Source organism: Anser brachyrhynchus (genome assembly GCF_964034855.1).
Source record: "Anser brachyrhynchus genome assembly, chromosome: 4".
NCBI lineage: Eukaryota > Metazoa > Chordata > Aves > Anseriformes > Anatidae > Anser > Anser brachyrhynchus.
In genome coordinates, this window is record NC_137698.1 from 78,854,501 (window position 1) to 78,882,365 (window position 27,865).

The window sequence follows — 27,865 nt, forward strand, 5'->3', positions numbered from 1 at the left end:
AGGTTTTGGCCTAACTTTCAACTGAAGCGAAACCTCCTGCAATGACCCCCGCCAGATCCCCTGCCAACACCCTGCCCCCCGACCGAGCCGACAGCCTTTAGCCCAAAAGGGTCAGCGACCCTGACCCGCCCGCAGAGCTGCAGGAGCCTGGGACGGGGGAACCACGTCCCTCCTGCCCGCATCCTCCCGGGGACAGAGGACACAGCCCCCAGGTGACAGTGTCACAGGCTCACGTCCTGCACGCTCTGAAGGTAAAAAACACCCAAAGGGAACCGCTGCCCGCAGGCTGATTTGCAGCTTACCCCGCGCCACGGACAGGTACCTGATAGTACTTGATGGCTTTGGTCAGCGGCTCCACGTTGACCGTCTCGTCCAGTTGGTCCTTGTGCAGCAGCTCGATCAGGAAGTCCAGGGAGCGCTCGTGGACGCTCATCTCGGGGTACAGCATCCCCACCTTCTTATAGACCTCAACGCTGCACTTGTTCAGCGCCCTGGGAAGGGAACGCAGGCACAGTCAGCCGCTCCGGGACAGGCGCACGGCACCGACAGGGGCTGTGCTTCTGGGTGCCGACCCCGGAGCACTCGAGGTGCCAGCCTCAGCCAGCAGGCGGACCAGCACGGGAGCTAGGGAGAGGCTGTGGGAGGACAAAACATCCGTAGAAAACCAGGGCATGAGACGGACTGCCGGGGAGCTGTAGGGAAAGGGAGCCCCAGAGCAGAGCAGTCCAGTCTCTAAGGAGACACGAGAAGATCTGCCACCCAGCAATGGAAGGGGTTCAGCAGTCACGCTGGCGCAGGAGCTACGGGATCTTTCAGCCCTCTACTTCAACGTGAGCCGCCTTCCTGGGAGCAAATCCAGGCACACCTCAAGGTGGAAGCTGTGCCTCGCCACAGCCGTTTTGGTCCCCGAAGGCAAGAGCCAGCCCCCAAGGAAAGCCTCCATGCTGCAGCTATGTACGGCCAGGCCTTGGAGCACGTTCACCAAGGGTTCAGTGACGCTCTGGGAAAGCTCTCCCGTGGAACTGAGCACGGGGCACCTGCGGAAGGGGGGACTGGGCTGCGTGGGGACAGACGGGGCTGGGAGCCTGAAGCCCAGAGTGAATCCCAGACACAATTAAGCTCAGCAAGAAGACTGTGATGTAGGAGAGATGGAAAATAAAAATCAATGCACCAAGGCTAATCCTGACCTAAAGACACGCAGACGCAGCTGAAGAATGAGCAATGCATGCTAGAGATTTGAGTCCCCCATGTGTCAGTTCTTGGGAAGAAAATGAGGAAGGAGATGCAACAGAAGCGACCACCCCACCGCAGGGCAAGACACGGGGCCCCTCAGCTTTTTTCCAGCCTGACTGCCCAAACTTCAGCTCCAGCAGGGTCCGGGCCCTGCTGCGGGGCTGCGGAGCTCCGTGCTTCCAGACGAGCTCTGTGCTTGCAGAGGGTGAAGTGGGTGGGAACGAGGGCTGGGGGCAGCTGGGTACTCACTGCTCGTATTTGTGCAGCGTGGCCTGCAGGAGGCTCAGGGAATACACCAGCCCTGCAGCAAAGCTCAGCTGCTCTCCCGGGGCGCCCCGGAGGCCGGTACGCTCTGCGCAGTTCTCGTTCAGATCAAACTTCTCCTGAGCTTGTTTGCTGATCAGCTCGGCCTGTTGGGGAGGACAAACCTTCAGAATCCCCCTTTGCCCGCTCTGACCTGTCCCACTTAGTCACGGACCTGACGAACTCCCCCCTGCACCCCTACCCCCAGACAAGCAAGCTTCCTGGGGAAGATTTCTGAGTCCAGAGGGAGAACAAGAGGGACAGCAGAGAGCCAACCAGTCCGGTCAGCGCTGCAAGACACCAAGGCTGACAGCCCGCCCTGCATTGACAGACCCGAGCCACTGGCATCACAGACGAGTGCTCCAGACACCGATCTGTCACTGCCTGGAGGCAGGAATTTCTGCTCCCTCCTCCTCCCAGGCAATTTTGAAAGCTCTCAAACAAGTAAACGTTCAAAATGCCAAAGTTACGCGGGACAGAAAGAAAATCTCCCCCAGAGCTGTGGCACAGCCACCACCTCCTGGTTAGGCCCGGTGGGTTTGAAGATGCTCCAAGCCCCATCAGCCCAGCCCAGGAGATAACCCCAGCCCAGAGCTTCAGCACAAGAATTAACGCGAGCTCTTGAGGAAGCCTAACCCCCAGGGCAGGCTGAAACCGTGGCACCCGTCCCACCTTGCAGATGAGCCGAGGGATGAGCAGCAGCACCAGGATGCAGTCGTGGTCCCCTCCGTGGCGCAGGAAGCTGTCTGGCATGAAGGAGGTGAGGAGGGAGACGTGCCGGTTGGCCTGCTGCACCTCCATCTGGCGCAGCTCCATCTCGATGGCCTGCAGCACACAGCCCAAGAGCCCGCTTGACCCCTCTCCGGCTCAGCGCGTCCCAGCCCGCTCAGTGCAGCAGGGACCCGGAGCCTCCCTGCTCCTGGGACACAGCTACCCCCACTCTCCCTGCCTTATCACTGCCGACTGGCTGCCCTGTGGAAGTGCCCGGGGGCTGCTCTGGAGCTCTGGCCCCAGAGAAGTCAGGGTACACCACGCCGCTGTGCTCACAAGCGTTCTTCCTTCCCAGACGGCATGCACAGTGGGATAAAGAACAATGCTAACACTGCCAGCTCTGAGCACGCTTTGAGAAGAAAACATCCCTTTTTGCACAGCGGTGAGCATTGGAGAAGTTTGACGTTTCTGCTGGGAGAAGGGCACCCGCTGTTCCCCAGCGGCGACAGCTGATTTGTGTCACACCAGCCCCCCCCAGCCCCGCTGCCGGGCAGCAGAGGCAATGAAAATATCTCAGGGCCTTTCGGGTGCAGCACGGCCAGGAGCAGAGCAGGACAGTTTGCACTGGCCTGTGCCAACCCACTGGCACACAAACCACACAGAACCAGAGATGGTTTTTTTCTTGATCAAACCGCTCTGCCCCATTAAGCCTTCCCTGCCCGCGTCCACCCTCACACCAGCGACAGCCTGTGTCCCCCGTGCTGGGATCTTGCTCCCCCCATCACGTGCCCCGTATTCCCCCCAGATCCCAGCAGCTGCCTCAGTGTTTCCACTGCTGGCAGGAGCACCACAGCCCAGCCCCAAGAGCTGCCCCAGGGCCAGCCCCACCACGTGTGGGGGGGAAACCTGCCCTGAGCCCAGCACCCGCACACTTCAGGAGCCTGGCGCACAGGAAAAGTGCCCCGTGCCCAGTCGGTGTGCCTGGCACACAGCTCTCCTGCTGCCCCTACCTTCGCGTGGGCTTTTGTCTCCGCAAACTTAATCTTGAAGTCAAACATCTCGGGAGGAGGCTGCTGCTGTTTCTCAGCAGATGCTTCTTGCTGACTCATGAGTTCTCGGTTCACATCCTGAGCACAGAAAGAAGCTGCTGTCAGACAGAGAAAACCGCTGCGGGAGAGGTCTGCAACCCCACACCTCTGCAGCACACCCACGCTCAACCTCCACGCGCCCCCTTCTCGGGTAGGGCGGGGAGAGCTCTGGGGGCTCATTGTGCAACACACACAGTGATGGATGAACGTCAGGAGGAGGAACACGAGCACTGCCCAAACGCTCCGTTGACACCAAGCTGTACGACAGCCAAGGAATCCACACGGACTCATCGCCCGTCTCCTTTGCACTGCCAGCAAAGCCGAGGAGAGCCAAGAGCAGTGCAGGAACAACCCCACGCTATCCCGACCTCTCCAAGACTCAGTTCCCAGCCTGGAGCAGAAGCAGCTCAGCAGAGGACAAGGCCAAAACGCCCATGTGGTCAGCGCTGACTTCAGCAGCCGCCAGCAGGGGCTCTGCCAGCGAACTCCCCCTCTGGGTGGAGGCCAGAGGGCCAGGCCTGTCAGAGGTCACGCCAAGCACGTGCAGCCTGGCGCTGCTGCAGGCTCAGGGAAGCTCCCTTCAGAGCCCGCTCTGCAGGCCATCAGCCATCTGTGTGCTGCCCACCTCCACACGAGAGGAGAAGTACCTGCTCCCACCATCCCATCCCCAGGGGCCACCTCCTTTGGGAACGCTCTCGCCCACGCGTGCTGCCTCCCTGTCACTGAGGTCTGCTCCCGAAGGACCTTGGCGCCAGGGGAAGCACTCCTGGCTGGCAGCGCCTGCTCCCCAGCCCAGCCCCACCGCAGCGCTGAACGCACTACCTGGAGGTGAGCAGTCAGCTCTCTGTACTTTTTGATGGTCTGCTGGTAGTCGGCCACGGTCTCCTGCGCAGCCTCCACGCGCTTCTCCGCCTCGCGGACCCGCGCCGTTGCCATATCCAGCTGCTCCCGTAGCTCCAGCTCTGTCTCCCGGGCGTTTTCCTGCAGCTCATCATTCATCTCGTTCATGGCTTCCTGGCAACGGGGCAGCAGGGGACACAGTTACTCCACAGCCTGGTGTTTTCGGAGCAGAGCGGAGGGGCGCCCTGGGGTGCAAAGGGCATGCCCCGCACGGCATACGGGCACAGCGCTCGGAAGCGGCACTGAGCACAATGCCTGTGGAGGCTCCCAGACCCCTCTGGCACCGCTGCCAGGCAGCTCCCAGCACCTCGGGCAGCCTCGCTGCCCAGTGAGAGGCTGCGCGGCCCTTGTGCCAGCCCCTCCGCACGGCAGGTGTGAAGGAGGCAGCGCAAGCACTGCCCCTTGTCCCAGAGGAGTTCGCCTTACCAGGTCCCCGACAGTCTCACGCAGCTCCCGGACCTTCTCCTCCAGGTCTAGGTTTCTCTCTGTCAGGGTCTCCACCATCTCTTCAGCGCCCAAAGCAGCATCCACCTGGAAGCACACACCGCATCACACTACAACCCAGCTGGAGAACGCAGTTTGAAGTCACTTTACACCACAGTGGGATCGCCCTGTGGGACATGGCTGGTGCGCACCCCTCCCAGTAACAGAGAACACCCCCCCCAGGACAGCAAACACCTCAAACCAGCACAGCCAGCAGCCGGTCCTGTAGCCCCAGCAGGAAGGGCACATGAAAAGCAAGGCTTGGCTCTTACAGTTGTTACTGGCTCTTTAGCTGCAGCTCCAGGGCACAATGTTGAACAGCTTTGGGTCAGCGTAAATGATGCTGACCTTTGGGCTGGGCCTCTAGACTCATGACACAGGCCTTACCAAGCTCCCGAGGGCCTGGCAGGCGGTTACACACACACACACTTAACAGAGAACGGGTGTTGCAGTCCTTGCACTGAGGCATCACCTCTGCCAGCAGCCCACGTCTACATAACCCAGGCAACGCTCAGGTAGCACGGGGCCAGGCCCCTCTGGGGGAGCAGTTCAGAGAAGTGCCCAGGCAGCTCTGCAGGGAACAAAGATCCACCCCGGGGGCTTCCTCAGGGCGGCCCCACACCCGCACCCACATCTCAGCCTGGCTAGGAACAAGCCTCACGACGACGGCCAGGCAGGGAGATTACACGGACCAGACCTCAGGGAGCAGCAGATCACTGCTGGGAAGCACAACCAGCCTGCGCCCTACGCTCGGGAGCCACCCTCGCACCAAGCAGAGCCCAGCACAGTTCCAGGGCTGGAACAGCGTTTGCTTGTGAGTGCAGACCAGAAGTTAAAGTCCCTGCAGCAGTATCACCGAGGCTCTCCAGGAGCGATGGACAGAAAGAGCTGCGTGCCAAGAGGTGACCCAAAGCTGCCTGGCAGCAGCTGCCCGGTGCCCAGTGCAGCCCCGAGCTTCCCCTCCCCACCCACCCTTCTGCCAGTGGACTCACCTGCTCCTTTAGCTCATCGACCGTTTTCTCTGCCTGCTTCACCTCTTCCTGAAGCTTCTCCCTCTGCTGGCGCAGGGACTCCAGCTCCGTGTTCTTCTTCTCCATTTGCTTCTGAAGCTTCACATGCTCCTGCTTCTCTGAGGCAGACAAGTCCCGCATCCTTCAAGAGAGCGACCAGACTCACCACAAGCCCAGCAGAGGCCAAGAAGCTGTCCCCTTGCAATACACCACTCCTGGTGGGCTTCAAGACATCGCCCCCCCATTTGTGCTGGCTGCCCACTGGCAGTGAGCTGCTGAAGAGCCCTGCTGACCTGCACGGACCAGCTGGGCACAGAGGTGAATTTTTAAAGCTTTCCCAAGGACGCTTGTAATGCCCAACCAGTGCCTGAGCCAGCACCTTCGGAAAAAAAATCAGAGCTACAGGGGCTGGAGGGAGCAAAGAAGGCAGAATGGGAAACAAACAACAGAGCACAGGTGAGACAGGGAGGAAGGAATAACTACACATGGGACGGGCTAAAGCACAGAAGGGAAGAACCAAGGGAGTAAAGAAAGACCAAGAGGGCACGGGTTCTCACAGGGAGCAACTTCAGCAGCAGCCTCCCAGCCTTTTGGGGTGACGAGCGGTCTCCTACCTCACTAGAGCTTCCTTGAGTCTTGCATTTTGCTCTTCCAGCTGTTTGACTTGGTAACTGGATGCTGCTCCATCCGAGCCTGGAGTGGAAAGGAAACATTATTCTGCTCGTGCAGAAACACCAGCTGCTAACCAGATCCAGATCCCTCAGCACAAACGTGACGTCGCGAGCACCAGGAGGAGGACAGCTACGTCACACCACGGGGAAACCCATCTCCTCCTGCACCTGCGCAAAACAAGCCTGGTGCCTAACACCGGGCTCACAGGCTGACAGAGTCCCCTGATGCCATCGAGGCCGTCGGTGCAGAGGGAGAACCACCGTACCAGCCCCGCTGGGCCATGGCACAGCTGCACATCGCCGGGTGCAGCGAGTGCTCTCAGCTCTCATCTCAACCCTCCTGGCCCCCAGGATTCAGCGAAACCAAACTCAAATAAAAAGACATCGCTCACTTCAGCAACGTCCACGTGTCCCTGCAGGCTACTGCTGTCCTCTCCACATTCTTTCCTCTCCCTCAACACGTCCATCTTTGTCACACCCCTCTGCCTGCATGCCTGATCTTCTACGGGTTCGATTTATTTCAGGTATAAATACAAGTATTTATATATGCGTAAGTGCATGCATAATGGCTGGCTCGTTTCCTGCTGTGTGTAATTTTTAAAGCTCACCTTGAATACAAAGAGCTACAAAGGCACAGGGGAATCAAATCAAGGGCAGTGCACGGGTTTTGAAGCTATGCTCAGTGCAAAGCTGGCAAGTTGGATCTAAAATCAGTGAGCATCAAAAGCAGTTACGTTACCGATCACATGAAGTATGTCCTACTCGCAACACCTTTTGGGGTGGGATCCGCTGTCCCCAGAAACAGTAACGAGTTTTAAAACTAAGCCTCTGGCATTAAACCTGAGCCTCCCCAAGCCCAGGACAAGAATGCTCATCCCCAGGCTCAGAGAGCAGCAGCTCGATCTCTGCCTTTGCAGCGAGGCCGGCGCCCGGCTGAGCACGACGCTGAGCTGCTGCCCTGCCCTGCCCAGGCGTGGCGGTCGCTCCCTGCCGAGCAGGGCCGGCAGCAGAAAGCCGCGGCGGGTGCCAGGGAGGAGCCGCAGAGGCCAAGCCTCAGCCCCGCTGCGATCGGCGGTGAGGAGCCACCGCAGCTCCCCGGCAGCCACCGGCTCTCCCCTGCCGAGGGGCGCCCCAGCCAAGCCCACCCAGAGCTGCCTTCCCAGCTCCTCTCCCACCTTTCTCTTCAATCTCGTGCTTCAGGATCTCCAGGTCCATGGTGAGATATTCCACCTTCTCCTTCAGGGAGTCCACCTCCTGCTGCAGGGACTCTGCTCGCTCCTCCGCCATCTCCTTGTCCAGGGTCGCCATTTCAATCGCGTCGGCGGTGTCTGCCATCTCCTCCATGTAGCGCTCCTTGGCTTCCAGGGCATCTTTGGCTTCCTGTGGCCAAGCACACGCAGGTGAGACCATGCCTTGGATGCCCAAGGCGGTGATGAGAGCCCTCTCACAAACCACGAGCCTCAGACGATTACAACTCTCACGGCTCTCCCAAAGGGAACGAGTCCAACTGACAAATTGTGTCGGGGCTGAGAGGAGAAGGCCCATCGCCCGTGCCCCCCAGCGTCCATCTCCCCTCTCCCAGGAACCTCTCCCTCCATCAGAAGAGCCCAGCAGGAACAGCCCCACAGAAACCACTCTGCAGGCGAGGGGAGGGGGGCGTGAAGAGAGAAGAGACCTAGACCTGCAGCACTTGTACTGGACCACACAAACAAACAGATCGCTGGGGAAACAAAAGGAGGTGGCACCGGGACAAAACAGCGCAAAGAGCAGAGAGAAGAAAAAGCTCATTTCTCAGCGCCGCTGGCGTGCGGCCGACTGCCCGAGAGCACCGAGCTGCAGCGTGAGGAGCGCATCGCCTGTCCCTGGGGAGCAGAGCGAGCAGTAATCACCAAACGGCGGACACCCAGTGACACCCGAGGCAGGGCTGGGCAGGGAGCCGTGATTGCCTAACTCGGGCGAGGACAGCACAAAAGCCAGCTGGGAGAAGGCAGCCTAGAGCTATCGTTAGAAGGAGACAAGTCTTCAGAAGAAGGGAGGGATCCAGGAACCCCTCACCTGGGGGGGGTAAGGACACCACACCCCAGCACGAGCTGGCACAGGGCTCGTGGGCACGGTGCAAATCCCAGCGGCTCAGCACCTTCCCCTGCTGAACCACGACAGCAGCAGCAGAGCCCGATGGAGAAATGCTTCTCCATAAGGAGCAGCGCCCAGGGCCCTCAGCTCCCAGCCCTGGGGCCTTCACTGGCAGCGACTCTCACCAAGCTACCCTGCAGAGCAGGAGCTCGAGATTCAGCGTTTTAGCTAAAGGGAGAAGAATTTTAACAAATTGAAAGTCTACAACAGACAAACGACTGGGAGCCTGCTGGAGGGAGGAACTGACCCAGAGCACGTAAGGAAAGGAACGGTGGAGATCCCCCCCAGGTATTTATACACACTGATAACCCCCCCAGCCCTAAGCCCTCCCTGACACCGTCAGGACGTGCTTGGCTCCCACTGGATCATCCAAGCGCTGTGCAAGAACAGCTCCTGAGACACTCCAACTTCCTTCAGCCCAGCTCCCAGATAGAACCTGCACTGATCATTGACTCAGCACAACGAAGCAAAGCTCGTGTCACTGCTGTATTTATAACACAGCCACGCTGGGGTGGAACTGCTGTACGCGACGAGCACTGTGCAAGGACACTCGGCCCACTCTCAGAGGGGAATCCCCCAGCATAACACAGGAGCAAGCAAGAGGGAGGACAAGATGACTCCTCACAAACATCAGAGAGTCAAAGACAAGAGTGCAGGGCAAAAAAAACCTCCTTCATGGAGGAAATTAGAAGCAGCATGGCAGTTTCAAGAAATCTGTCAAGACATCCAGGCACTGGGACATCAGGGAAGCTTAGGCCTGCACAGCCGGCATCGGGGGAGATGAGCAGGTCCTGCTCCGTTACCGGTGGGCACGCTCCTACAGGGCTGGCTGCCGCAGCTGCATCGGAAACCTCAGCACCTGGCAAAGCTTTTAAAGCTGCTGGAGCCTACTGGTTTCTGAACTCAGCTCCAAGATCTCCAGGAACTCTCCTTCAGACTTCGAAGGTGGGAACAGCAGTTTATCAGCGGGTTTGGAATCTTAACGGTGCCATTCCCACAGCTCTGGCAGAGCTGCAGCAGCAGATTAAACTGGAGAAAGGCAGCTGCTGCCACACGGGGACACCTACGCTGCACGGTCAGATGGACGACCTGCTCCTCAACCATCACACTCTCCATTCCCAGCTATTAAAGGAAACCGCCCCTAACCCTGTCTTGTCTTACCCTGCACAAGACTGACAGAGGAATCGATTTGTGGATAGCGCAGACATTCCTGCCTCAAGCTGTCTGACAGATGGGTCAGGCAGGCAGCAGAAAGCAAAGCAATTCCCAGGGTGCACAAAATCTGATACCTTGACAGGCCTGTGCAAGGTCCGCCCAAAGGCTGTCTGCTCTCACAGCTAGCGTGGGTAAAGAAGGAAGCTATGACTCCAGCTCCAGGACAAGCTGCGTGCACTACTGCCACGACGCACCAGATGTAGTCGGCACCCACGCGCACATGGTGAATTAAACATGCAGTGTAGTCTGACTGCACTTGGCATTTGCACTGGCAGCTCAATACCTAAATCAATATTTACGTTGGAGAGAACAGCGATAGGTGAGGTCAGAGGCCATTTTACAACCCTGCACGTATTCAGAAGGCCAAGAGCCAGGACAGTCCACAGTTTAATGCTAGGATATTAAAAAAACAGAACAAAACACACAACTCCCACCCAAAACAAACAAATCATTCTCAGCAATTGAATTAGCCCTGGGATCGCTCCTCCCTATGGCAGCCCCAGCATCGTGGCTGCGCGGCTCCCCAGGGCTGCCCACCTTTTTGGCCTCCTTTAACCGTTTCTGGAGATCAGCCTGTTGCTCTTGCATTTTGCTCTTCCATTCCTGCACCTGCTCCAGCTGGATCTTGTACTTCTCGAGCTCTTTAAGCTTTGCTTTGTCTTCATTTCGCTTTATCTTCAGAGTCTCCAATTTTTCCTCCAGGTCCCTGACTTGAGAACGCAAATTTTCCTCCTCCTGCAAAGTCAAGCAAAGAATTACCAGAGGGAACAGGAACGTTCTTTGGAGAGACCTCCAAAGACATTGATTTAACCCACTGAGAGCAAAACCTCAGAACCTGGCCCAGTCACCCGCCTGTAACTTGGCATCATTACCGGGGCACTTTTAGAAGAGCGCATCACTCCGCACTTGCAGCTACGGAGTTATCTATTCAACCTGTTGATTATTTCTACACAGAACTCGCGGTAAGTGTTCCCCTTGACACTGACAGAGGCTGGCTCACACATGATGCTGAGCACCTTGCCACTGACTTCACCGGGAACTAAGGATGCCCGAATCGTTTAACAAAAGTAGATAAATAAAACCCGAGGCAGTAACCCGCCCACATTCACCCTGCGGTAACTCTCCTCCTCCCCCTAGGGTCGCAGCAGAGTTATGGCACGCAGGAAACATCTCCATGAAGAGCAGATCTCTCAGAAAGGTTCCACCACAGCAACGTGTGCAGCGTTACAGACAGAGCAGCCCGTGCTTTTAGTTATTAGCGTGTAACCCAAACGTGCAGACACACCGGTGGGGCACATCACAAACCGTGCTCATGCCACACGCTTGCTGTGCTCCGTGGGAGCTGCTCCCCTCTCCCTCCCACGGCGTCCAGCCTGCAGACCGAGGCAGACCTCTGAAAAAAAGGGGGTCTCGGCCACCGAGGGCTACAGGGGCAAGCCTGGCACAGGCCTAAAGCTGGGAGTGCTGCTGCCTGGAGGCACCAAAGCCAAAAGCTGCCTGTGCTGCGAGCCCCAGCGCAGCTCACACAGCAGCCAGGGTCCCCCAGGGATCCCGCAGCTCCCAGCCTGAATCCGCTCCTGCTCCCAGCGGATTTGGGCTGTCAGAAAACCGCCTACGCCTCGAGTGAGACAGGGCCTGAGGCGGTGCTGCCTGATCCTGGTCGGCGCTGGGCCGGGAAGGGCTGCACAGGGACACCGCCGGAGCCCGCAGCGTTGTTTTGTGACCAAAGTGGCTGAAACTAAAGCTGGTGCGTGGGGAAGGGCCCCAGCCCCGAGGTCTCCAACAAGCCACAAATGCTGCCCCCTCGGGGGCCGCATCCCACCCGGCTACGGCATCTCCCTGGACAAGCCTCCTGTTCTCTGGGGAAGGCCCAGTGACCGCCCTAAAAAGCGGCGAGGTCAGCGCCGAGTTTCCAGCGCAGACGGCTGGGCTGTCACTGGGAGCTGCCTGCGGGGAGGGAAAACATCGCTGGAGCAGCACAAAGCCATAAGGGCATTCAGCCACGCGCGAGGTTTTGCTGAAGAGCGAGTTAGGTCCAGGCAAAGCTCAGCCGCCCGTTACTGAGCCGACACAGCTCCACATGCACACTCCTCAAACCAGAGCCGCGGGGCGGCGGTCACCTGGCCTTCGGGGCCCACCCGGCCTTCGGGGCCCACCCGGGAGGCTGCCGAGGCGCTCTGGGGACGGAGAAAGGCCTCAGTTAGCCCGGCCTGTCCTGGAGGAGACGCGCGGGGCTCTGCGGTCAGGCCCGCGGCCACGCCGCGGAGGCCAGGCTGCTCGGGGCTGTCCGGCCAGGGCTGGCTGTCCCCGCGGACGAGGCCCCGTGGCCTCCCCAGACCCCTCCCAGCATCCGACCACCCTCACCCTGAGAACCCTTCCCCGGTACCCGCCGGGGTTTCCTCCGCTGCTGCTTACCTCACGCCCTGCCACCACGCGCCTGTGAGGAAAGCTCAGCGTCTGCATCCTTTAAAGAACACCCCGATCCCACCTGAGGGCCCGCCGTCCTTACATTTTGTAGGTGAAGTTGCACAGTGCTGGGTAAAGCTCCCGGTCCCCACCCGGCCCCTGGGTTTCAGTCCCACTCCCCCTGCCTGCGGCTGCAGCCTGCAATCGGCACCGCCTGCACTGCCACCACCGGGGACGGTCCCAGGCTCCCCACCGCTGCCCACTCGATCCCACGGCAGGGAAACCTCATCCTGTATTTGCCAGGTCAGCTCCCACCGCCAGCTAAATGCTGACACCAGCACGCGGTACCTGGCTGTGAGCAAGGGCAGCAGAAGGGGACGCGGCCCTCCTCTCCTGGCAGGAGCCCCGGCTGAAAGCAGCCCCGTGGCTGAAGCTGAAGAGTCACAAAGCTGGGTGACATTAAGGAATGGGCTTTGAAAAAATCCCACACGTCAAACAGCGCAGGAAGACCAGACTGCTCTGCTGCTTTCTCAACCCTGGACGTGCCGCTGTCACCAGCGCTACCACACAAATAGTTTTTGCAGACTTTCCATAAACCTGGTACCACAACCCTCCGGGCCAGGCAGGGCTCGGGGGAACGGCAATATCCTTCCTTCCTTCCTTCCCACCCGCTGGTGACTCTTCCAGCCGTTTCCTTGACACACAACCTCAGAGCAGGCTCTCTGTCCTCTCATGCTATTAATTCCTCACCCTTGTGCCCTAAATCTTTCACGAGCTCTCATTTTAACTAATTAATACAAAGCAGGACGGAAGTAATGAAAAACTATTTTAAAGAACAAAAATGGAATGACTACGCAGATATAATTATTAGAAAGACCCAAGCTAGAGAAAGACGGGTCCTCCCTAGGGGTCTGTGCACCTGAAGGCAGCAGTGACCCAGGGTGCCCCTCCTGCCGGCCTGCCCGCTGCGGGTTGCTGATGCCGGTGGGAGGACAGGGGCCGCGTCCCAGCCCTGTGCCGGACACATCAGGGGCACCCCCCGCACCGCCGAGTCGCAGCCTCAGCCCCTCGGCGCGTTCCCTGGGGGTGGTCTGACACCACGTGTGTCCCACGGGGACCCGGGAGGGAGAACGCACCAGGAGCCGAGCGAGGCCACGGCACCCTTTGTTTCTCCAGCGCCTTCCCGGGTCTGGGCCATCAGCCTCTGCATCCGGCCCCCGCCACGCTGGGCCCGCTGCCCCCACAGCCCCGGCTGCCTGCGGGACGAAGCCTGGCAGGCCCTCACGGGGCGGGCACACGAGCCCTGCACAGGGACCACCGCCGGCCCATTTCCCTCCTACGAGTGCCGGGGGTGTTTTCTCCACTCCTCTCCCCCACACCGACCGCAGCCGGTGCCGCGCCTTACCTTGGTGGGTGAGGGAACCATCGGTGCCACCGGCGAGGTGAGGGAAGGAGACGGGATGACGGGGGCCACCAGCGGCGTCTGAGCGGGCGTGCTGGGCTCGCTGCTGCTCATCTCCCCGCCAGAGGCAGAGGCCGAGCCCGAGGGCCCGGCCGTGCCGCTGGATGCTGCGGAACTGGCGGTCCGGGTGGGCTGCAAAACAACGCGGGCAGAGGAGAGCATCAGCGGAGCGTGTCTCGGGGGAGAGGGGGCTTCCACGGCCAGTCTGCCCCCCTCACACCTCGCTTCAGTCCTGCCTTCCTTTCACCACGGTGTTGGTCCATTGCCACCACCGTCCTTGAGACCCACATTTCCAGCACAGAGGGAACCCAGAATAAAACTTCAGAGGTGCTTTGGGCTCTCGCACTCCTTGGGCACTTACTGGCTGCAATAGGAACGGAGCGGGAGTTCGGGCAGCGCAGTCCCACGCAGGCAGGGGGGATGCCCTGGGAGAGGGCTGAGGTCGGGCACAGCTCGCCCAGATGGCAGAAGGGGCTCAGCAGGGCACGGTGACAGGGGGACGGTGACGGCAAAGCGCCTCTGGCTACGCTGAGCACATCCATGACCTGGTTTTACCGAGACCTGCACTGTGCTGAGGATGAACAGCACTCTGGAGATTTCCCAGCAATAAATTCTGTGGGTTTTATGCTACAGAGTCTGACTTGAGCAAAATTCGTAGATAATCAGTTGCTGAAGGGAAGGTAAAAGTTTATTACGCCACTACCATAGCTAAAAAACAAACAAAACCACAGATTTTTGTCTGTGCACACGAGCCCTGCTACAGGTCGGACGCAGCAGTCCCTCTCCTCCCTCCTGTAGTAACAGGGACAATAAGCGGTTGCCTTACAAACTATTGCCTTGCGCTACCACATCTGCCCTGCTGCTGCAGTCAGACTGAGCGCCGTGTTCCTCTCGCTAAGCCCAGCCGCAGGCACTGCCTTCGCCCATCGGGTGAGCGTGCAGACAGGGTCAGCGAAGGGACTGAGGGGGGCCCTCAGCACTGTCTGCAGACGGGACACGTGCCCGGGGCTTTTGGGGTTCCAGCTGCGGAGGATGAGACAGCAAAACCCAAAAGCGCACAGAGCCGGGGGCCGGGCAGCTCTCGCCCCTCTGCACCCTGTGCAGAGGGGCACGGACACGGGGCTGCCGCGGGAAGGGGCTCGCGCTGCGCCCAGCTCGGGCACGGGGATGCCGCCGGCAGCGCCATGGGGACACTGCAGCAGGCTCCTAAACCTGCGTCCTCTGCTTGCAACTGGGCTGTGGGCACAAAGCAACGGATCCTAGGGCAACAGGCAGACAAAATGAAGAGTACCAAGGGTTCACCAGAGCCCAGTGGAACCTGAAGAAGCAGAGCGGCAGAGCCGCTTCACCAGCGCTTACGGGGCTGCTAACCGCAGGCTGGAAAGCCGGCAGCGAGGCTGGCTGCATAACCCAGGATCGGGGTTCACCCGATCGGCCCCTCATGGGCTGCACTGCTGAAGCACTCGTCTCCATGGCACCTAACACCATGTAAATTAATTTCCTGAGTGTTTTACTCCTCAGTCTTGGCTTTTTGGTGCACTGCAGTGTCACAAGACACACAGCTCACCCAGGCTGGCAAGGGACGGGCACTGAGACAGGCACGGCACGGGCAGCACCGCTCCCGCCTGCTAAAGCAGCACTAGGAACAGGGCAATCACCCGCCCTGCTGCAGCCGGGTCTTCTGCAGACTCTTTGCTCATTTTGGCCAAGCCTGGCCCAGCCGCGGTTGACAAACGCCCCACGGACAGGCGGGCTCAGCCTTCCCTCCTGAGCACGGCCCCCGGGAGCAGACCCCGTGGTGCCAAGCCACTCATGGGATCTCCAAGAAACGTGACACTCAGAACAAGGAAGTTCTCGTTCCTGCTGCTCTGGGGATTACAAACACTTCACAGAGCGAGCTTTAAGCTTCTGCGGGCAGGGAGAAGCATCGCCCGGGGACACACCCGGTGCGGCTTAGCGGCGCAGAGCCCGCTGACAGCCTGGCGGCTGGGGCCCGGCAAGGTCCCGGGGATGCGCTTGCTGCCAGGAGGACGGCAGGGCAGCGTGTCCTGGCACCCCTAGAGCCCCGAGCACAGTTACTGCACAACCCTCACCAGTGGTTCCCACTGAAACCAGTGGCCCAGGACGAGACCTGCCTGCTGACCCCATCGGCTGTGAGCCCGACCAGAACAGGGTGCGATGCTCGAGAGGGGCCCTCGGTGCCGTGGGGTACCCGCTGGTCAGCACGGGCAGCAGCTCTGATCTCAACATGCACGGATGGCTTCATCTACCTTCCTGCCCAGTGTGGGTGTAGGATCACAGGAGTGGGAGAAGGTCACGCAGGACATCCGCTCCCTGCTCCTCCCCAGCACAGGCAGCACATCACTGGAGGGGGGCAGTGGCACAGGATCAGCGGAGAGCTCTCCTGGACTTGCCTGGTAAGGGGCAAGCTCCCAGGTGGGACTGCAAGCTGGCCTGAAATCCACAGCAGCACACCAAAGCTGCTTACCTTGAGCTCACTTCTCTGCCTCGCTGTAAATGTGTCGCACAGGCCCGCAGCAAAACCCCTGCCCTGTCTCAGGCACGTGGGGCTTTACACTTTTAGACGCTTTAGAGGAAATTTTAACCTACAGGTTTTAACCTTGCAGACTGCTCATATACTGCTGTCACTTTTTTTTTTTTACCCTTGAGGTCCTACCTCAGGTGGGGCTCCGGTCCTACAGTGCCCAAATGCCCGTTAATGGGCATTTTTTTCAAGGCCAGCCAGACACCTGGCAGCTGGGATCCCGGCTGCGCTGGGATGCAGTGGATCAGCTGCTGCCCTGCTTTGTGCTCCTTGTACATGTCAGTGAAAATGAAGCCCTCCCTGCAGAGTACCCTACACAGAAGAGATAAAATTGCTTATCGTTTACAAACCATAACTTGGCTATCGAAGAGCTCTTTGAGGTTTTACCTCCCTTGTTTGTTCTCATCTAATCATGTGCTGTGCTCCTTTGCAGGTCCTACTTGCTGGGGCAGACCTCGAAACGTGAGTGATTCTCTGTGCTGGAATCAGTGCAGTCCCAGAAGCTAGCTCTTAGCTCCCTCCTCCCGCTGATAAACTCAAGATGCTGGAAAGTCTCCCGCATGAGCTAGCAACAGTCAGCGAGAAGCAAGTAACGACATTAAAGGGGACACCAAGCAGCGTGCTCTGCCAGCCAGGCTTGGCATTAGTTCGCTGCCTTTAAGCTCCGCTCTGTTAGATGAGCTCTGGCTCAGAGCACCAAGTTTCTCAATACACAGCTTGCCCCAGAAGGCTGTCCCCAGTGACTCTAGAGGAGCACAGTCTGGTGAGCTCCTTCAGGTTCTGCACAAAGAAGGACAACAGCGAACGCACTTTGGGGTCAACACTCAACGAGTTCGTATTTCCGAAAACCGGAGGTGCTCAACGCCCCCGGACCGCAGCTGCTGGTTCTCACCTTGGGCCGCCGGGCGGTGGTCTGGAGGGCAACAGGAGTAGAAGGCAGAGGAGGAGAAACATTCACACAGGGAAAGACAGGAGCAGAGAGACAGACCGCAGCAGCACAGCAGCAGATGCAGCAGAGAACAGGTAAAGGAAACAAAAGACATCACTGCAATTAGTGTGCGTGGCATCAGGTGTTGGTGCTCGTTAACCCACGCTCCCAGCACAGCTCCAGGTGAAACCCTGCAAGCAGAGCCCCCAAGGAGACAGAGCCCGGCAGCAGCCCAGCCTCCCGCTCAGGTTTTCTGGCCCAGACCGCCCGGAATTCACCGTGCCCCAGCCCAGCTTCTCCCCCTGTAACATCGGTGCGGGACCACAGGGCTGGCTACAGCCCCAAACCCACGGATCCACGCAGGAGCCAGCCCCAGGACTCCAGCAGGCGCCCTGGGGGCAGAGGCTCCGTTTGCTTCCGAAAAGAGCTTCGGCTTTGCAGGCAAAACCTGGGCTGCCTGGGGTCAGCCTGGAAACGCGGCCACGTTCCTGCAGCACTGCTCAGGGCTCGCCGGCATTCTGCTGCCGAAAAGGGGGTTTTGCTCAACACACCGTCTTTCCTAGAGAGGTCACAAAACTGTGAGATTGACTTTTTTATTAAAAGAAATATAGAAAAAAAAAATTCCTCCCTCCCACCCTTTGTTTCTGAAGGCCCTAGAGCATCGCCAAACCAGCTGCCCACAGAGATGCCAGAGCCCCCGGGCTCTGCTGCTCTTTAGTCGTAAGATTTGTAGGCATGACATCTCGTGAAGCTTCTTCTCAAACGCTACATATTTTCATCTCATTTCTGGAAACAAACACACCTGTAAGCTTCAAGGCAGGACCCCCTGCCCCCAACACACGCTGTTTGGGACGCAACACGGCAGCAGAACAGCCGTCACCCACGTGGTGATCTCACGCCGCGCGGCTCGGCACGCCTCGCAGGGCAGTCACACGCGGGCAGGACTGTCCCGTTAACGAACGCCGCGCCGCGACCGCCGCAGCAGCAGCCGGCAGCGCTCTGCCACCAGCCCGCAGTGGGGAGAGCCGGACGGCCCCGCACGCGGCGGGACGCTGAAGCCACCAAAACCGGGCACCTGCACCCTGCAGCAGCTCCGACGCCTGCACAGCAGCACCGGAGAGCGTTTGAAGCTTTCCACGTGCTGCTTCACCTCTCATCTCTCTTGTATCTCTCACCGTTACCTAACGCAGCGCGAGAAGTAGCCGCGAGCAGCAAGAAGCGCAGCCAGGCGCCAGGACCCAAGGCTGCAGACACGAACGAGACGCCCGGCCCCTTCGCAAACGCTCGGGCGCTGCAGCGCAGCCCCGCACCGCGGCTCCTCCCGGCGCTCCCTCCCGCAGCACGGCCGCGCTGACCAGTACTCCGCTGATGTTCAGGAGCTTGGCCTTCCACGGAGGGCCTGGAAAAGCCAGCCAGGAGATCTTGCAGCTACTCTTCCTTTTGTATATAGACTAGAACTGGACAGACTGCCGCTTCAAAATAGCTAATCGACAATGGGATTGCTTAGGCTAAACCCTGCTCTGCTCCATTCCAGTTTTCTACAAGGCTGCGCTCAACAGCAGGCCCACGTCAGCGCAGAGGGGAAGACGCTCATCTCCCAGATCTGCCAATTTGCAAACCTATCTGGGAAAACGTAACAGAAACGGCAAAGGCTGAAGACTCTCTGACAAACACCACGCTGACTTTGGAGCAGTAGCCCAAGCTTTTCCAGAGTAGGGCTTCTGTGGAAAGCCCTGCTAACTGAAGGTGACGTGGCGTGACACTAGAAACCCACACGGAGATCTGAAAGCCCCCCCAGGACCCCGCGGCACCAGCAGGAACGCCACACAAGCGACCGCTGATCCCGCTCGCATCGCTCAGCCCTCGCCTGGCGGCTCCAGGTCCACGGGGGCGGGCAGAAGCAGAGCACCTTCCCCACTGCAAAGCGGATATTGAAGAACGGCAGAGACCTCCTGGTGATGGCCTTTAAAAGCCCGCCACGTTAAACGGCAGAGAGCAATCCTGGTCTCATGCCTCCTCTCCCAGCACGGCCTAGCATAACGCGGAAGGTTGTTTTGGCTCCAGACCACGCGATGCCATGCCGCTACCAAGAGCCGAAGCGTCAGATCTGCGGTGCGCCGGGCGAACGCCCCTTGCTGAGGGGAGGTCAGAGGAGAGGTCTGCTGCTCGGGAGGGCGGCCAGGCTCCCGCTGCGGCGCCTGTCCCCGCCACCCACCTGTCCGCAGCACGCCCCGCTCCTCCGAGCCAGCGCTGTGAAGGCAGAAGTGCTCCCTGCCTGGAGGGGGCCGAAGGCGCTGGGGAGCCCCTGGGGCTGAGTGCGAAGGCCACCTGGAATAAAGGCAAGACCCTCGCGCCTCCTCAGGGAGCAGCTGGGGTTAGCTTTCAGGCAGCAATTCACCATCTGTGGTCTCCAAAGCACTTGTAAGCAGCTTGCAGAGCGGTGCCCGGGCTGGGATGCTGGCTCTTCCTTCCCAGCCATTACCATCAGGTAGGTTCCAGCTCTCACTGCCCGCTCCCCACGCAGCAAAGAGCATCCGAGAGCAAGGGAGGCAGCACGACGCCCCCGACAGAGCACTTCCCACCGCGGGAGCATCGAGGAAGCCCTTCTCGGGAGCGGGGCTCAGGCCCTCGAGCTTCTGCCAGGCTCCAGAACCGGCTCCCCACGCCGTCGCTTAACGCGGACACTTTGTGACCTCCCGGATCCCAGGATGCTCTGCACCGGCCCATCGTGGCTATTAATATTTTATTTGGTGGTTCTGAACTCTGCTGCGTAATGTTGCTGCATAAACACTCGATGATGCTATTACACACCCTTCGCTCCCCGGGCAGCCCCGCGCTCAGGAGCAAGAGCCGCATCCGGGGCTCGAGGCAGACTCGCTCGTATACAGACCCCGCATCCAGCCCGGCGAAACTCCCGGCTACCTCCAACTGCCCACGGCAGCAGCCGGCGTCACCCATGCGCGACGTGAGGCTGCGGATGGCAGGTCCCGGGGTGCTGCCCAGTCGGTTCCACTCGGAGCACGAGGGTCACAGCCCAGAGAACCGAGTGCTGGCACCATCCCGAGCGTGCTGCAGCTTTGCCCTCCGGACGAGCATGCCTGTGTTATCTCCTCGCGCCGGGCAGGGCCAGTACCGCCTCGCCGAGATCCTTCTGCTGGACGCGGCTCACAGGGTTCAGGCGCAGCGGAGCAGAGCTCTCCCTGCACCAGAGGCCCTGCCGCAGAGATTTCCCACGTTGTCCCTGGGAGGCTTCTGGCAGTGGGCAGCCGAGGTCAGCGTGCGGCTCCTGCTGCATGGAAGCACTGCCCTTCCCTTCCCAGTGATCGCCCGGCGATGAGGAGCCGAGCCTCTTCCAGGGAGCGCTGGGCCAGAGCCCACCTGTTGGCGTCGCCCCCGTCACCGCCCGTGCGGCGTGACACCGGCGAGCTCCATCCCGGCTGCTTTCCCGGGGGTCCCAAGGCGCGCGGTGCTGCCGGGGGCACGCTGCACGGGATTTCAGCACGTTTAAACAAGCGGCAACGCCTGGTGCGCGAACCCTCCCGCAGCCGTCGCACGAGGCAAAGCAGCGAGAGGAGAACCGAGAGCAAACCAAGCCGAGACCTTCCAAGGCTGGCGGAGGGGCCAGGAGGCCGGCCGGGCCTCTGCTGAGCGGGGCTGAGCCCCGCCGCGGGGGCGCCCAGAGCCTCTGCGGGACCCCGCGCCGGGAAGCGGATGGAGCGGGAGCTTCGCGGTAAGCCGGCTCCGGGAGGGACCGGGCTGTGCTGGGGGTGCCGGGGGAGCGCCGGCCCCCGGCTGTACGGCGGTGAGAGCGCAGCGCCCTGCCGGTGCGGTGCGGCGCGGCCCTCCCGCTGCCGCCGCGCTCGCTCCGTGGCTGCCGGCGCTGCCGGGGCCGGCCCCGCGGGCACGCAGCGGGGCCCGGAGCGAGCTCCCGGCGCGGCGGGGCCGGTCGGGCCGACACCGGCACGCGGCTGGCGGCAGCTGCCCGGCGGCACCGGGAAGAGGGGGGGGGGTGAAGCCGTGAGCCCGGTGCCGCCGCCTCGCCCCGCGCCCCCCCGCCCGCAGCGGGCCCCGGCCCCGGCCCCGGACCCGACGCCGAGCGGTACCGGGGGAGGGCGGGGGGAGGCACGACAGCGGCTGTACCTTCCGTGCGGCCGGGGCCTGCCTCATCATTGCGGAACGGGCAGGCGGAGCGGGAGGGGAGAGGAGAGGAGCGGGAGGGGAGAGGAGAGGACAGGAGAGAGGAGACGAGAGAGGGAGCGGGCGCGGAGCGGAGGGGCCCGGAGCCGCCCGGAGCTGCCGGCGGCGCCCGCCCGGCGGTGCCTGCAAATGGCCGCGCCCCGCCCCGCCCCCGCCCCCTGACGTCATCGCCGCCGCCACCGGGCCCCGCCCGCAGCTCCCGGTCGGGGGCGGGGCCCCCCCCGCGCCGGGCCCGGTCCCCGCCAGGGCGGGGGCGCCCCCGCTGCTCCGGGCTCCTCCCGGCGACGGGCCCGGCCCGCAGCCCGCAGCCCCTCCCGGCCCTGCCCCGTGCGGCCCCCGGCGGCTGTTTCCCGTGCCGCCACCGCCGGCAGCCCGCACCGGGGCCCCCCGGTCCCACCCCCCGCACGGCCTTTGCGCCCCGTGTGCCGACCCGAGCTGTGACCGGGACAACGGCCGGGCCGCGGTGCCCTGCGCGCCCCCGGGGCGGGCCGGGTCCGGGCGCTGAGCGCGGCCCCGCGCACGGACACCGGGCCCTCAGGAGGCCCCCGGAGCCCCCCGGCGCCGCGGGCACCCCGCACCGGGCCGTTACCGCCCCGCAGGCCGAGGAGGGGACGCTGGGGGCTGCGGGCGGCCCCGAGGCCCTGACCGGGTCAGCGCAGCGGAGCGCTGCGGGCAGGCACGGAGACGTGCCGCCGCCTTACCCGGCCCTTCGGGACCCCCTCGGTTCGCGGAACCGAGCGCAGGCCTCAGCCCCGCTTCCTCCCGCAGGACCGGACCCCGGCTGCGGGCACGCGGCGGCGGCACCCGGCCCCTCTGCCCAGCAGCCCCCGCTCGCCCCGTTCAGCTCAGCGGGGCCGTAAGGCACGCCGTGCATCACAGCCTCGGCTCCCACGCGAGAGGCCAGCGCGCAGGAGCGTCCGTCCGTGTGCGACCTCCTGCCCTGCCGGGCTCACCCGTGAAACCGCGTGCCCCTGGTTGACGACGCGCTGGAAACTCTCACGGAGCCTTTGCTGAAAGCTTCCTCAATATTTATCAGTAAAGCAGCACATCCAAACTCTACGGCAGCGCCTTCTAGCACCCACCCTTCTGGGGTCCTGCAGTGCCACAGCAAGCGGGCTGCGGCTGTGCTGCAGGAATACACATTCCTGTAGACTGAAAGTCTACAAAAACGTCGGGCCCTTGTTGCACAAAAGGCAACCTTGCAGCTACCACCTATTAGCCCAAAATAGCTCGGGCACCGCTGCTCCGTGACGCTCCGCAGCCCAACAAAGGAGGCTTGCAGCGGCACGGCACACGGCGCGGCCAGAAGCTGAATCATGCCCTGCTCTGCCCCCTCCTCTTCCATCTGCCTCGGCCCAGTCCTCGGGGTACCTTAAAAGCACTTAGCGCGCCGCGTTCAGGTTACACGCTGCCATCAATAGTCTACAAGGGACGGCCTGGATTTCATTCCACCAAGGTTAGTGCTGGAGACGAGCCGCGCGCCAGCACCCCCCGATCCCCGCAGAGCCCCTGGGGCTGACACGAGGGATGGCGCAGGCTGCCCCTGCTGCAGCGCACCTGCAGCGAGAAGGGGACAACTCCCCGCACGGGAACTGCTAACCCGAGGCCAGATTCCATCTCTTTTTGTTCTTCTCCCTTACGGGGCAACGCTGTCCAAGGCCTCAAAGGAGAACGCAAGGTGCAAGGCTCTGGTTAACGACCGCAGCGCAGAAACCCAGCCCCTCCGTGCTGGGGGTGCAGGTCTCGGCCTTTAGCTCCTCTAAAGCCTTCCACGCCCTGGGTTTTGGTTGGTTGGTTTTTTGCTGGTTGGTTTGGTTTTGTTTCTGAAACCAGAGAAATCCTCCCAGAGACTTAATTATCACTTAAGTGGCCGATCGAACAGCACGTGGCTTCGGTGCAGAACTCAGAACGCGGGTGCAGCTCGTGAGGTTCTCCCGCAGGATGCAGGATTACGCCCCTGGATTAAGTTACAGAGCAAGCGTGGATATCCCATAAAGCTATCACACGAAGAGTGAGAAAGGTAATTAACGCAGGAAACAAGGCCTGGCATTTTGTCGTGATGCTCCAAACGCCTCCTCGTCCAGCAGCTATGATCACTGCTGTCTTCAACAGCGCATCCGCTCCCGACCTAGGACCTGGAAGTCAGACCCTCTGCAACTCCTGGTCCCAGGAGCCAAGCTGCCCACATTTCACAGCCCAGACCTTGTGCAACACTCGTGGTTGTTGTGTCCTTCTGCCAGAGCAGCCCTGGGTCCTTGAGCTCGCTGCCGAGCACACCAGGACTTCAGCCTGCGTGCTGGGAGGAGCTGGGCAGGGTGACGGTCCTTCCGTCTCGGCTGCTGCGGAGCGTCCTGAGGGAACGGGCAGCTACCCTGGCAGCTCGGGGACAAGCACTTGCAAGCTGTGGTCCGTATGCGAGTTACTTCTCCTTCCCCATCGCTTCATCTCCCCCGAGCACAGGTGGGCTTTCACCAGCCCCCGGGCAGTTGAGCTGCAACTCCTCGGTAAGATAAATAGCATCAACAATTCTGGGGCATCTGGCCAGGCTGGAAGCGCCCTCCTTGGCATTTCCCCCTCAGGCAGCGTCGCTCCTGCACCGGGCAGCATCACAGGCTCGGGGCTGGGCTCCGTCCTCGGCAGGTGGGGGTCTCCAAGCAGTGCTGAGGATGAGGCAGGTCGCTGGCCCCCCGTCCCCTCCTGCTGCAGAAGCCAGCAGCCCGACAGCCGCCCAGCTCGCCCACCGCGCTGCGGCTCTCCTGCCCAGCCACTGCTCTGCCAGCCGTCAGGCTGTCCTGGGAGAGCCAACCCCACACGCAGACGAGCTTCCCCTCCACCAGGAGCAGGGAGAAACGACCCTCCTACAGCTTTAGCTGCACAGCAAAAATGTGCAAGTTTTGCAAAACGCGCTAGGGTGCAAGAAGTACGCGACAACTGCATTCCACAAGCACTGCAGAGGGGACTTCGTAAAAAGGAGCCCCGGCCACTAGGCGCGGCTGCCTCGACCGCTGAGAATTCCTAAAGGAGGGAAAAAAAGTCTTAAGACAGCCACAGAAGATAAACACTGAGGGAAGCCTGGCCCCTGCAGCACAGAGCCACCCCGGCTATGAAGTGCTGACCTCTAGTACCTCCTGCGCATGACGGGCCAAGGAAACGCCTCCAATCCCATGGCTATTTGCTAAAGCAAGCGAGACAGCGTTCCCGTGAGCCGAGAGATGGCTGAGCACTCGGCCCAAGGAAGAGCCCAAAGGAAGCGCAAGCTCCCAGGAGCTGACGCACGGGGACAAAACAGCGGATTTCACGTTAACCGAGAGAAGCAGCTTCAGGAGCCCAGGCCGCCGCCGTGAAGGAGGATGAGACCACAGCACTTCGCACCCGGTCTCTGCAGGCACAGGCAGCAGCCACCTGCACACGTTCAGCAAGAGCCAAGAAGTCTCTGCCTGCACCTAATGACAGGCGACCGAAGGCGCCCGGCAGGGTCGAGGGGAGCGCAGTCGTGCCCGAGGGGCCGAAGCCCCCGCAGGCGCCGGGGGAGAGGGGCCGGGAGCTGCAGCCCGGTGGCATCTGCCCGTCTGCACGGGCAGGCAGGGCACGGCTCCTGTCCGCAAAGCTCCCTACGGGCAGACTTACATTTATCCGGACAGTTAACGCACCACGTTAGCCTAGTTTTTGTAGTAATATCTTTCACATGAGCCCAGATTAAAGTTACGCCTTTTCAAGCAATTAACGATTTTCTGCTGTTCACAGGACAAGGGCTGCCTGCAGCGAGTGCCCCCAAAGGGAACGGCTGCTGCAGGACTGGCCGGGCATCCCCGCAGGGTTGAGGTCGCGCCGTGCTTTCCACGCACACACATCCCGCTCCCGAGGGGCTGCGCGGGCTCTCCCGCCCGCCGCCTGCCTGCAGCAGCCCGAGCACCCCGCGCCTGCGGACGCAGCCTGAGGTCAGAGCCCAGCCGGGCCTGTCCCTCCAACACTGAGCTCAGCAGTGAGGCTTTGGCCGCAGCCCGCACCAGAAAAACAAACGCCTGTGCCGGGAAGCAGTGACCTGGCAGCAGCTGCTAGATCTGTAAGGACAGGGCCTTATGAAGGACGGCCACCCCTTCACCTGGTGCCTCGGCACCCACTTTTAGTGCTGGTCCAGCTGCAGGTCACTCTCAGCCCCAGCGCTGCCTTTCCAGCTCCTGGGCCAAGCCGTTTCTCCTGTGATGGATTACTGAGCATCCAAGGCAGTGACAGACTCACGGATTTGTGGCACTGAAGTGCAGTGCGTTGGTCTCAAGCCCTCTGCTCTTGCGCTGGCCGCAGTCACCCTCCTGGCTTGCACTTGGGTCTTCGCTCCCAGCTCCGTTCCCCGTTTGCAGCTGCCAGACCCGCTGCCAGGGACCGTGCCTGCACCTGGCAAACTGTTGTGCAGGATGAGGGCTGCTGCGACTGCCTTGTGCAAGGACCTGCTCATCGCCAGGTCTGATTCTGCTCCCCAGAGACTATTTGAGGACCTGCATCAGCCTCCTGACCACGTCCACACTCTGCCGAGCTTCCCGATAACGAAGAACCCGGAGGCCAAGTTACGTCCCCAACCCGCCAGTACAAGGCTGGCGCGCCTGCCCTGTCGGCAGCCACCTCCCTCCTCTTCAGTTTTGATGATGACTCTTCAGGGCCAACCAAAAAGGAGCTTACTCTGGGTCAGCACAGTCAGCCCATTAGTCCACAAAGGGCTGAACTGATGATCTTTAAAGGTCCCTTCCGGCCCAAACCATTCCACGAGCTGCCAAATCAGACGGTTCAGCGCCTACAGAAACCATTCCCGGGGTAGGACACACCCAGGACCCAAGCCTCAGGGCCTTCAGGTCCCCTTATCTGGCTACGACCCTCACGTGGAGCTCCTGCGGAGGGTAACAGGTAGCAAACAACGCGGACACCTTGCAGAGCCGGGCCGGGCCCCCAGCAGCAGCCCCTCTGCCCAGCAGCGCTCCCACCGGGTGCAGGCAGCAGCTCCAGGCTTTCCGAACGGCAGTTCTCAAAGCACGAATAGCACATGGTCATGGAGAACTACAGAGTTCCACTAACTTGAGCGTGTCACAGTAAAATTTGCTTTGGATCAGGAGTTGATTTTATACAGAGATGGCTTTTAAGTTACGGGGAGGCACGAAGCAGCTGCTCGGGGGCAGCCCCTCGCCGGGTGCCCCAGGGGGACCAGAGGGCAGAGGCTCGCCCCCATCGCGCAGTCTCAACCGTTTCCCTTCAGGCACAAGGCCTGCACACACATTAAGTGTTCTCAGACAAAAGCATCCTTCATTCATGGCTGTAAGCCCCTTGGTGAACAAAGTGCCATATCTATTGCTAACGGAGTCACATGAAAGCTTACACAGATTTAACGTTAAGAGAATTAAGGATATTACAGTAAGTGGGGGAGGGCAGGAGCTGCTCTAACGAACCAACCCCTCTCCGAACGCATATCCAGACTATACACGTTTCTTCTCCATCCAGCACGGAGCTGGCCACACCTTCCTCAGCTGCCCTCGTAAGCAGGAGGAGGAGATAAGAAAATGCGACTTCACGACTGAAAAGAACGACGCTAGATGCCTCAGAGCTGCCCTTTAGAAACCATTCAGCAATACCCAAGAGAAGTTATTTATACGAGAGCCGTGCAGATTAGCAGGGAGCTGCTAGCACCACCACAGATTACAAGATTGCTGAATCTTATCTCGGTTCTGGAGCCAGCCCAGCTCGTGCTAACCTCAGCTCCTTTCCGTGGTATGACCAGCTTGTGGCGCCAGACGCTGCTCAGCTCTGCGCGCTGGCCCTTCCTTTGCTAACGGCAAAATAACCGACCCTGCAACCCCACAGGCCTCGCCGCACGCCCCCGTGAACGACCCCGGAGGCGCTGCCACTGCCATCAGCCCGCCGGGCAGGAGCGGTGCTGGCAGCGCAGGCCCCGGCGCCAGCCCCACCGAGACCCTTTTGTAGGACACGTTTCCAGCAGCTCAGATGTGAGGCACGCTTTGTGAGGTAATCGGATTACTCTTCCCCTTAAAGGATTAATAGGGCTTGGGCTGGCCCCTCTTCTTTAAAAAGAAGCCATCTGGAAGCGGAGCGCCCCGCGCCCTCTCCAGGCTGGCGGCGGCCATCTGCTGCCCCAGCGGAGATGTGACTGCGAACACCAGGGGCCCGCGGCCTGACGCGGCACTAGGCGGGGGGACGGGGGGCAGCGGAACGAGAGCAAGCACACAGCAGAGCAGGAGATGAAGCCCACTGCGGATCTGTTGTACTCGGCTCAAAACAAAACACTTAAAATCCAGCTCCAGCACGCCAAACGCCACCTGGAATGAAGGGGACAGGAGTGCCACCGGCGTGGGAACAACAGCAATCCAAAAAGCGGGCATCACGCTGGTACAGGATGGGTGAGCTGCGGCTAGGCAGCACGACGGAAAATAGTTCTCGGCAGCAGCACCTGGCTGAGGCGTACGGGGCACAGCACCGAGCACGCTCCCACGCCAGAGACGGGCTCGCTCCCACCCACGCCTGCAGCAGCCGCCACCAGCAGCCTGCCCGCGGGACCGGCCCCGGCCGTCACCTGGGACCA

At 61.0% G+C, this 27,865-nt stretch overlaps 1 protein-coding gene across 11 annotated transcripts in view; it reads right to left on the minus strand.

The window, feature by feature from the left end:
- DCTN1 (dynactin subunit 1) overlaps positions 1-27,865 on the minus strand; it is a 68,826-nt gene that overhangs the window by 8,458 nt on the left and 32,503 nt on the right. For 5 of the 11 annotated variants that reach the window (XM_080589766.1, XM_080589764.1, XM_080589762.1 and 2 more), the window contains 12 exons: positions 17,053-17,073; positions 13,559-13,747; positions 10,285-10,482; positions 7,575-7,779; positions 6,343-6,421; positions 5,711-5,870; positions 4,662-4,766; positions 4,158-4,349; positions 3,258-3,374; positions 2,209-2,361; positions 1,483-1,643; positions 323-491 (listed from right to left, as the gene is read on the minus strand). In XM_080589766.1, coding sequence (XP_080445892.1) covers positions 323-491; positions 1,483-1,643; positions 2,209-2,361; positions 3,258-3,374; positions 4,158-4,349; positions 4,662-4,766; positions 5,711-5,870; positions 6,343-6,421; positions 7,575-7,779; positions 10,285-10,482; positions 13,559-13,747; positions 17,053-17,073 — 1,749 coding nt within the window. Of the gene's footprint in view, positions 1-322; positions 492-1,482; positions 1,644-2,208; positions 2,362-3,257; positions 3,375-4,157; positions 4,350-4,661; positions 4,767-5,710; positions 5,871-6,342; positions 6,422-7,574; positions 7,780-10,284; positions 10,483-13,558; positions 13,748-17,052; positions 17,074-21,228; positions 21,404-27,865 lie in introns of those variants that run through there. The other 6 variants (XM_080589768.1, XM_080589767.1, XM_080589765.1 and 3 more) reach the window with 3 other exon arrangements.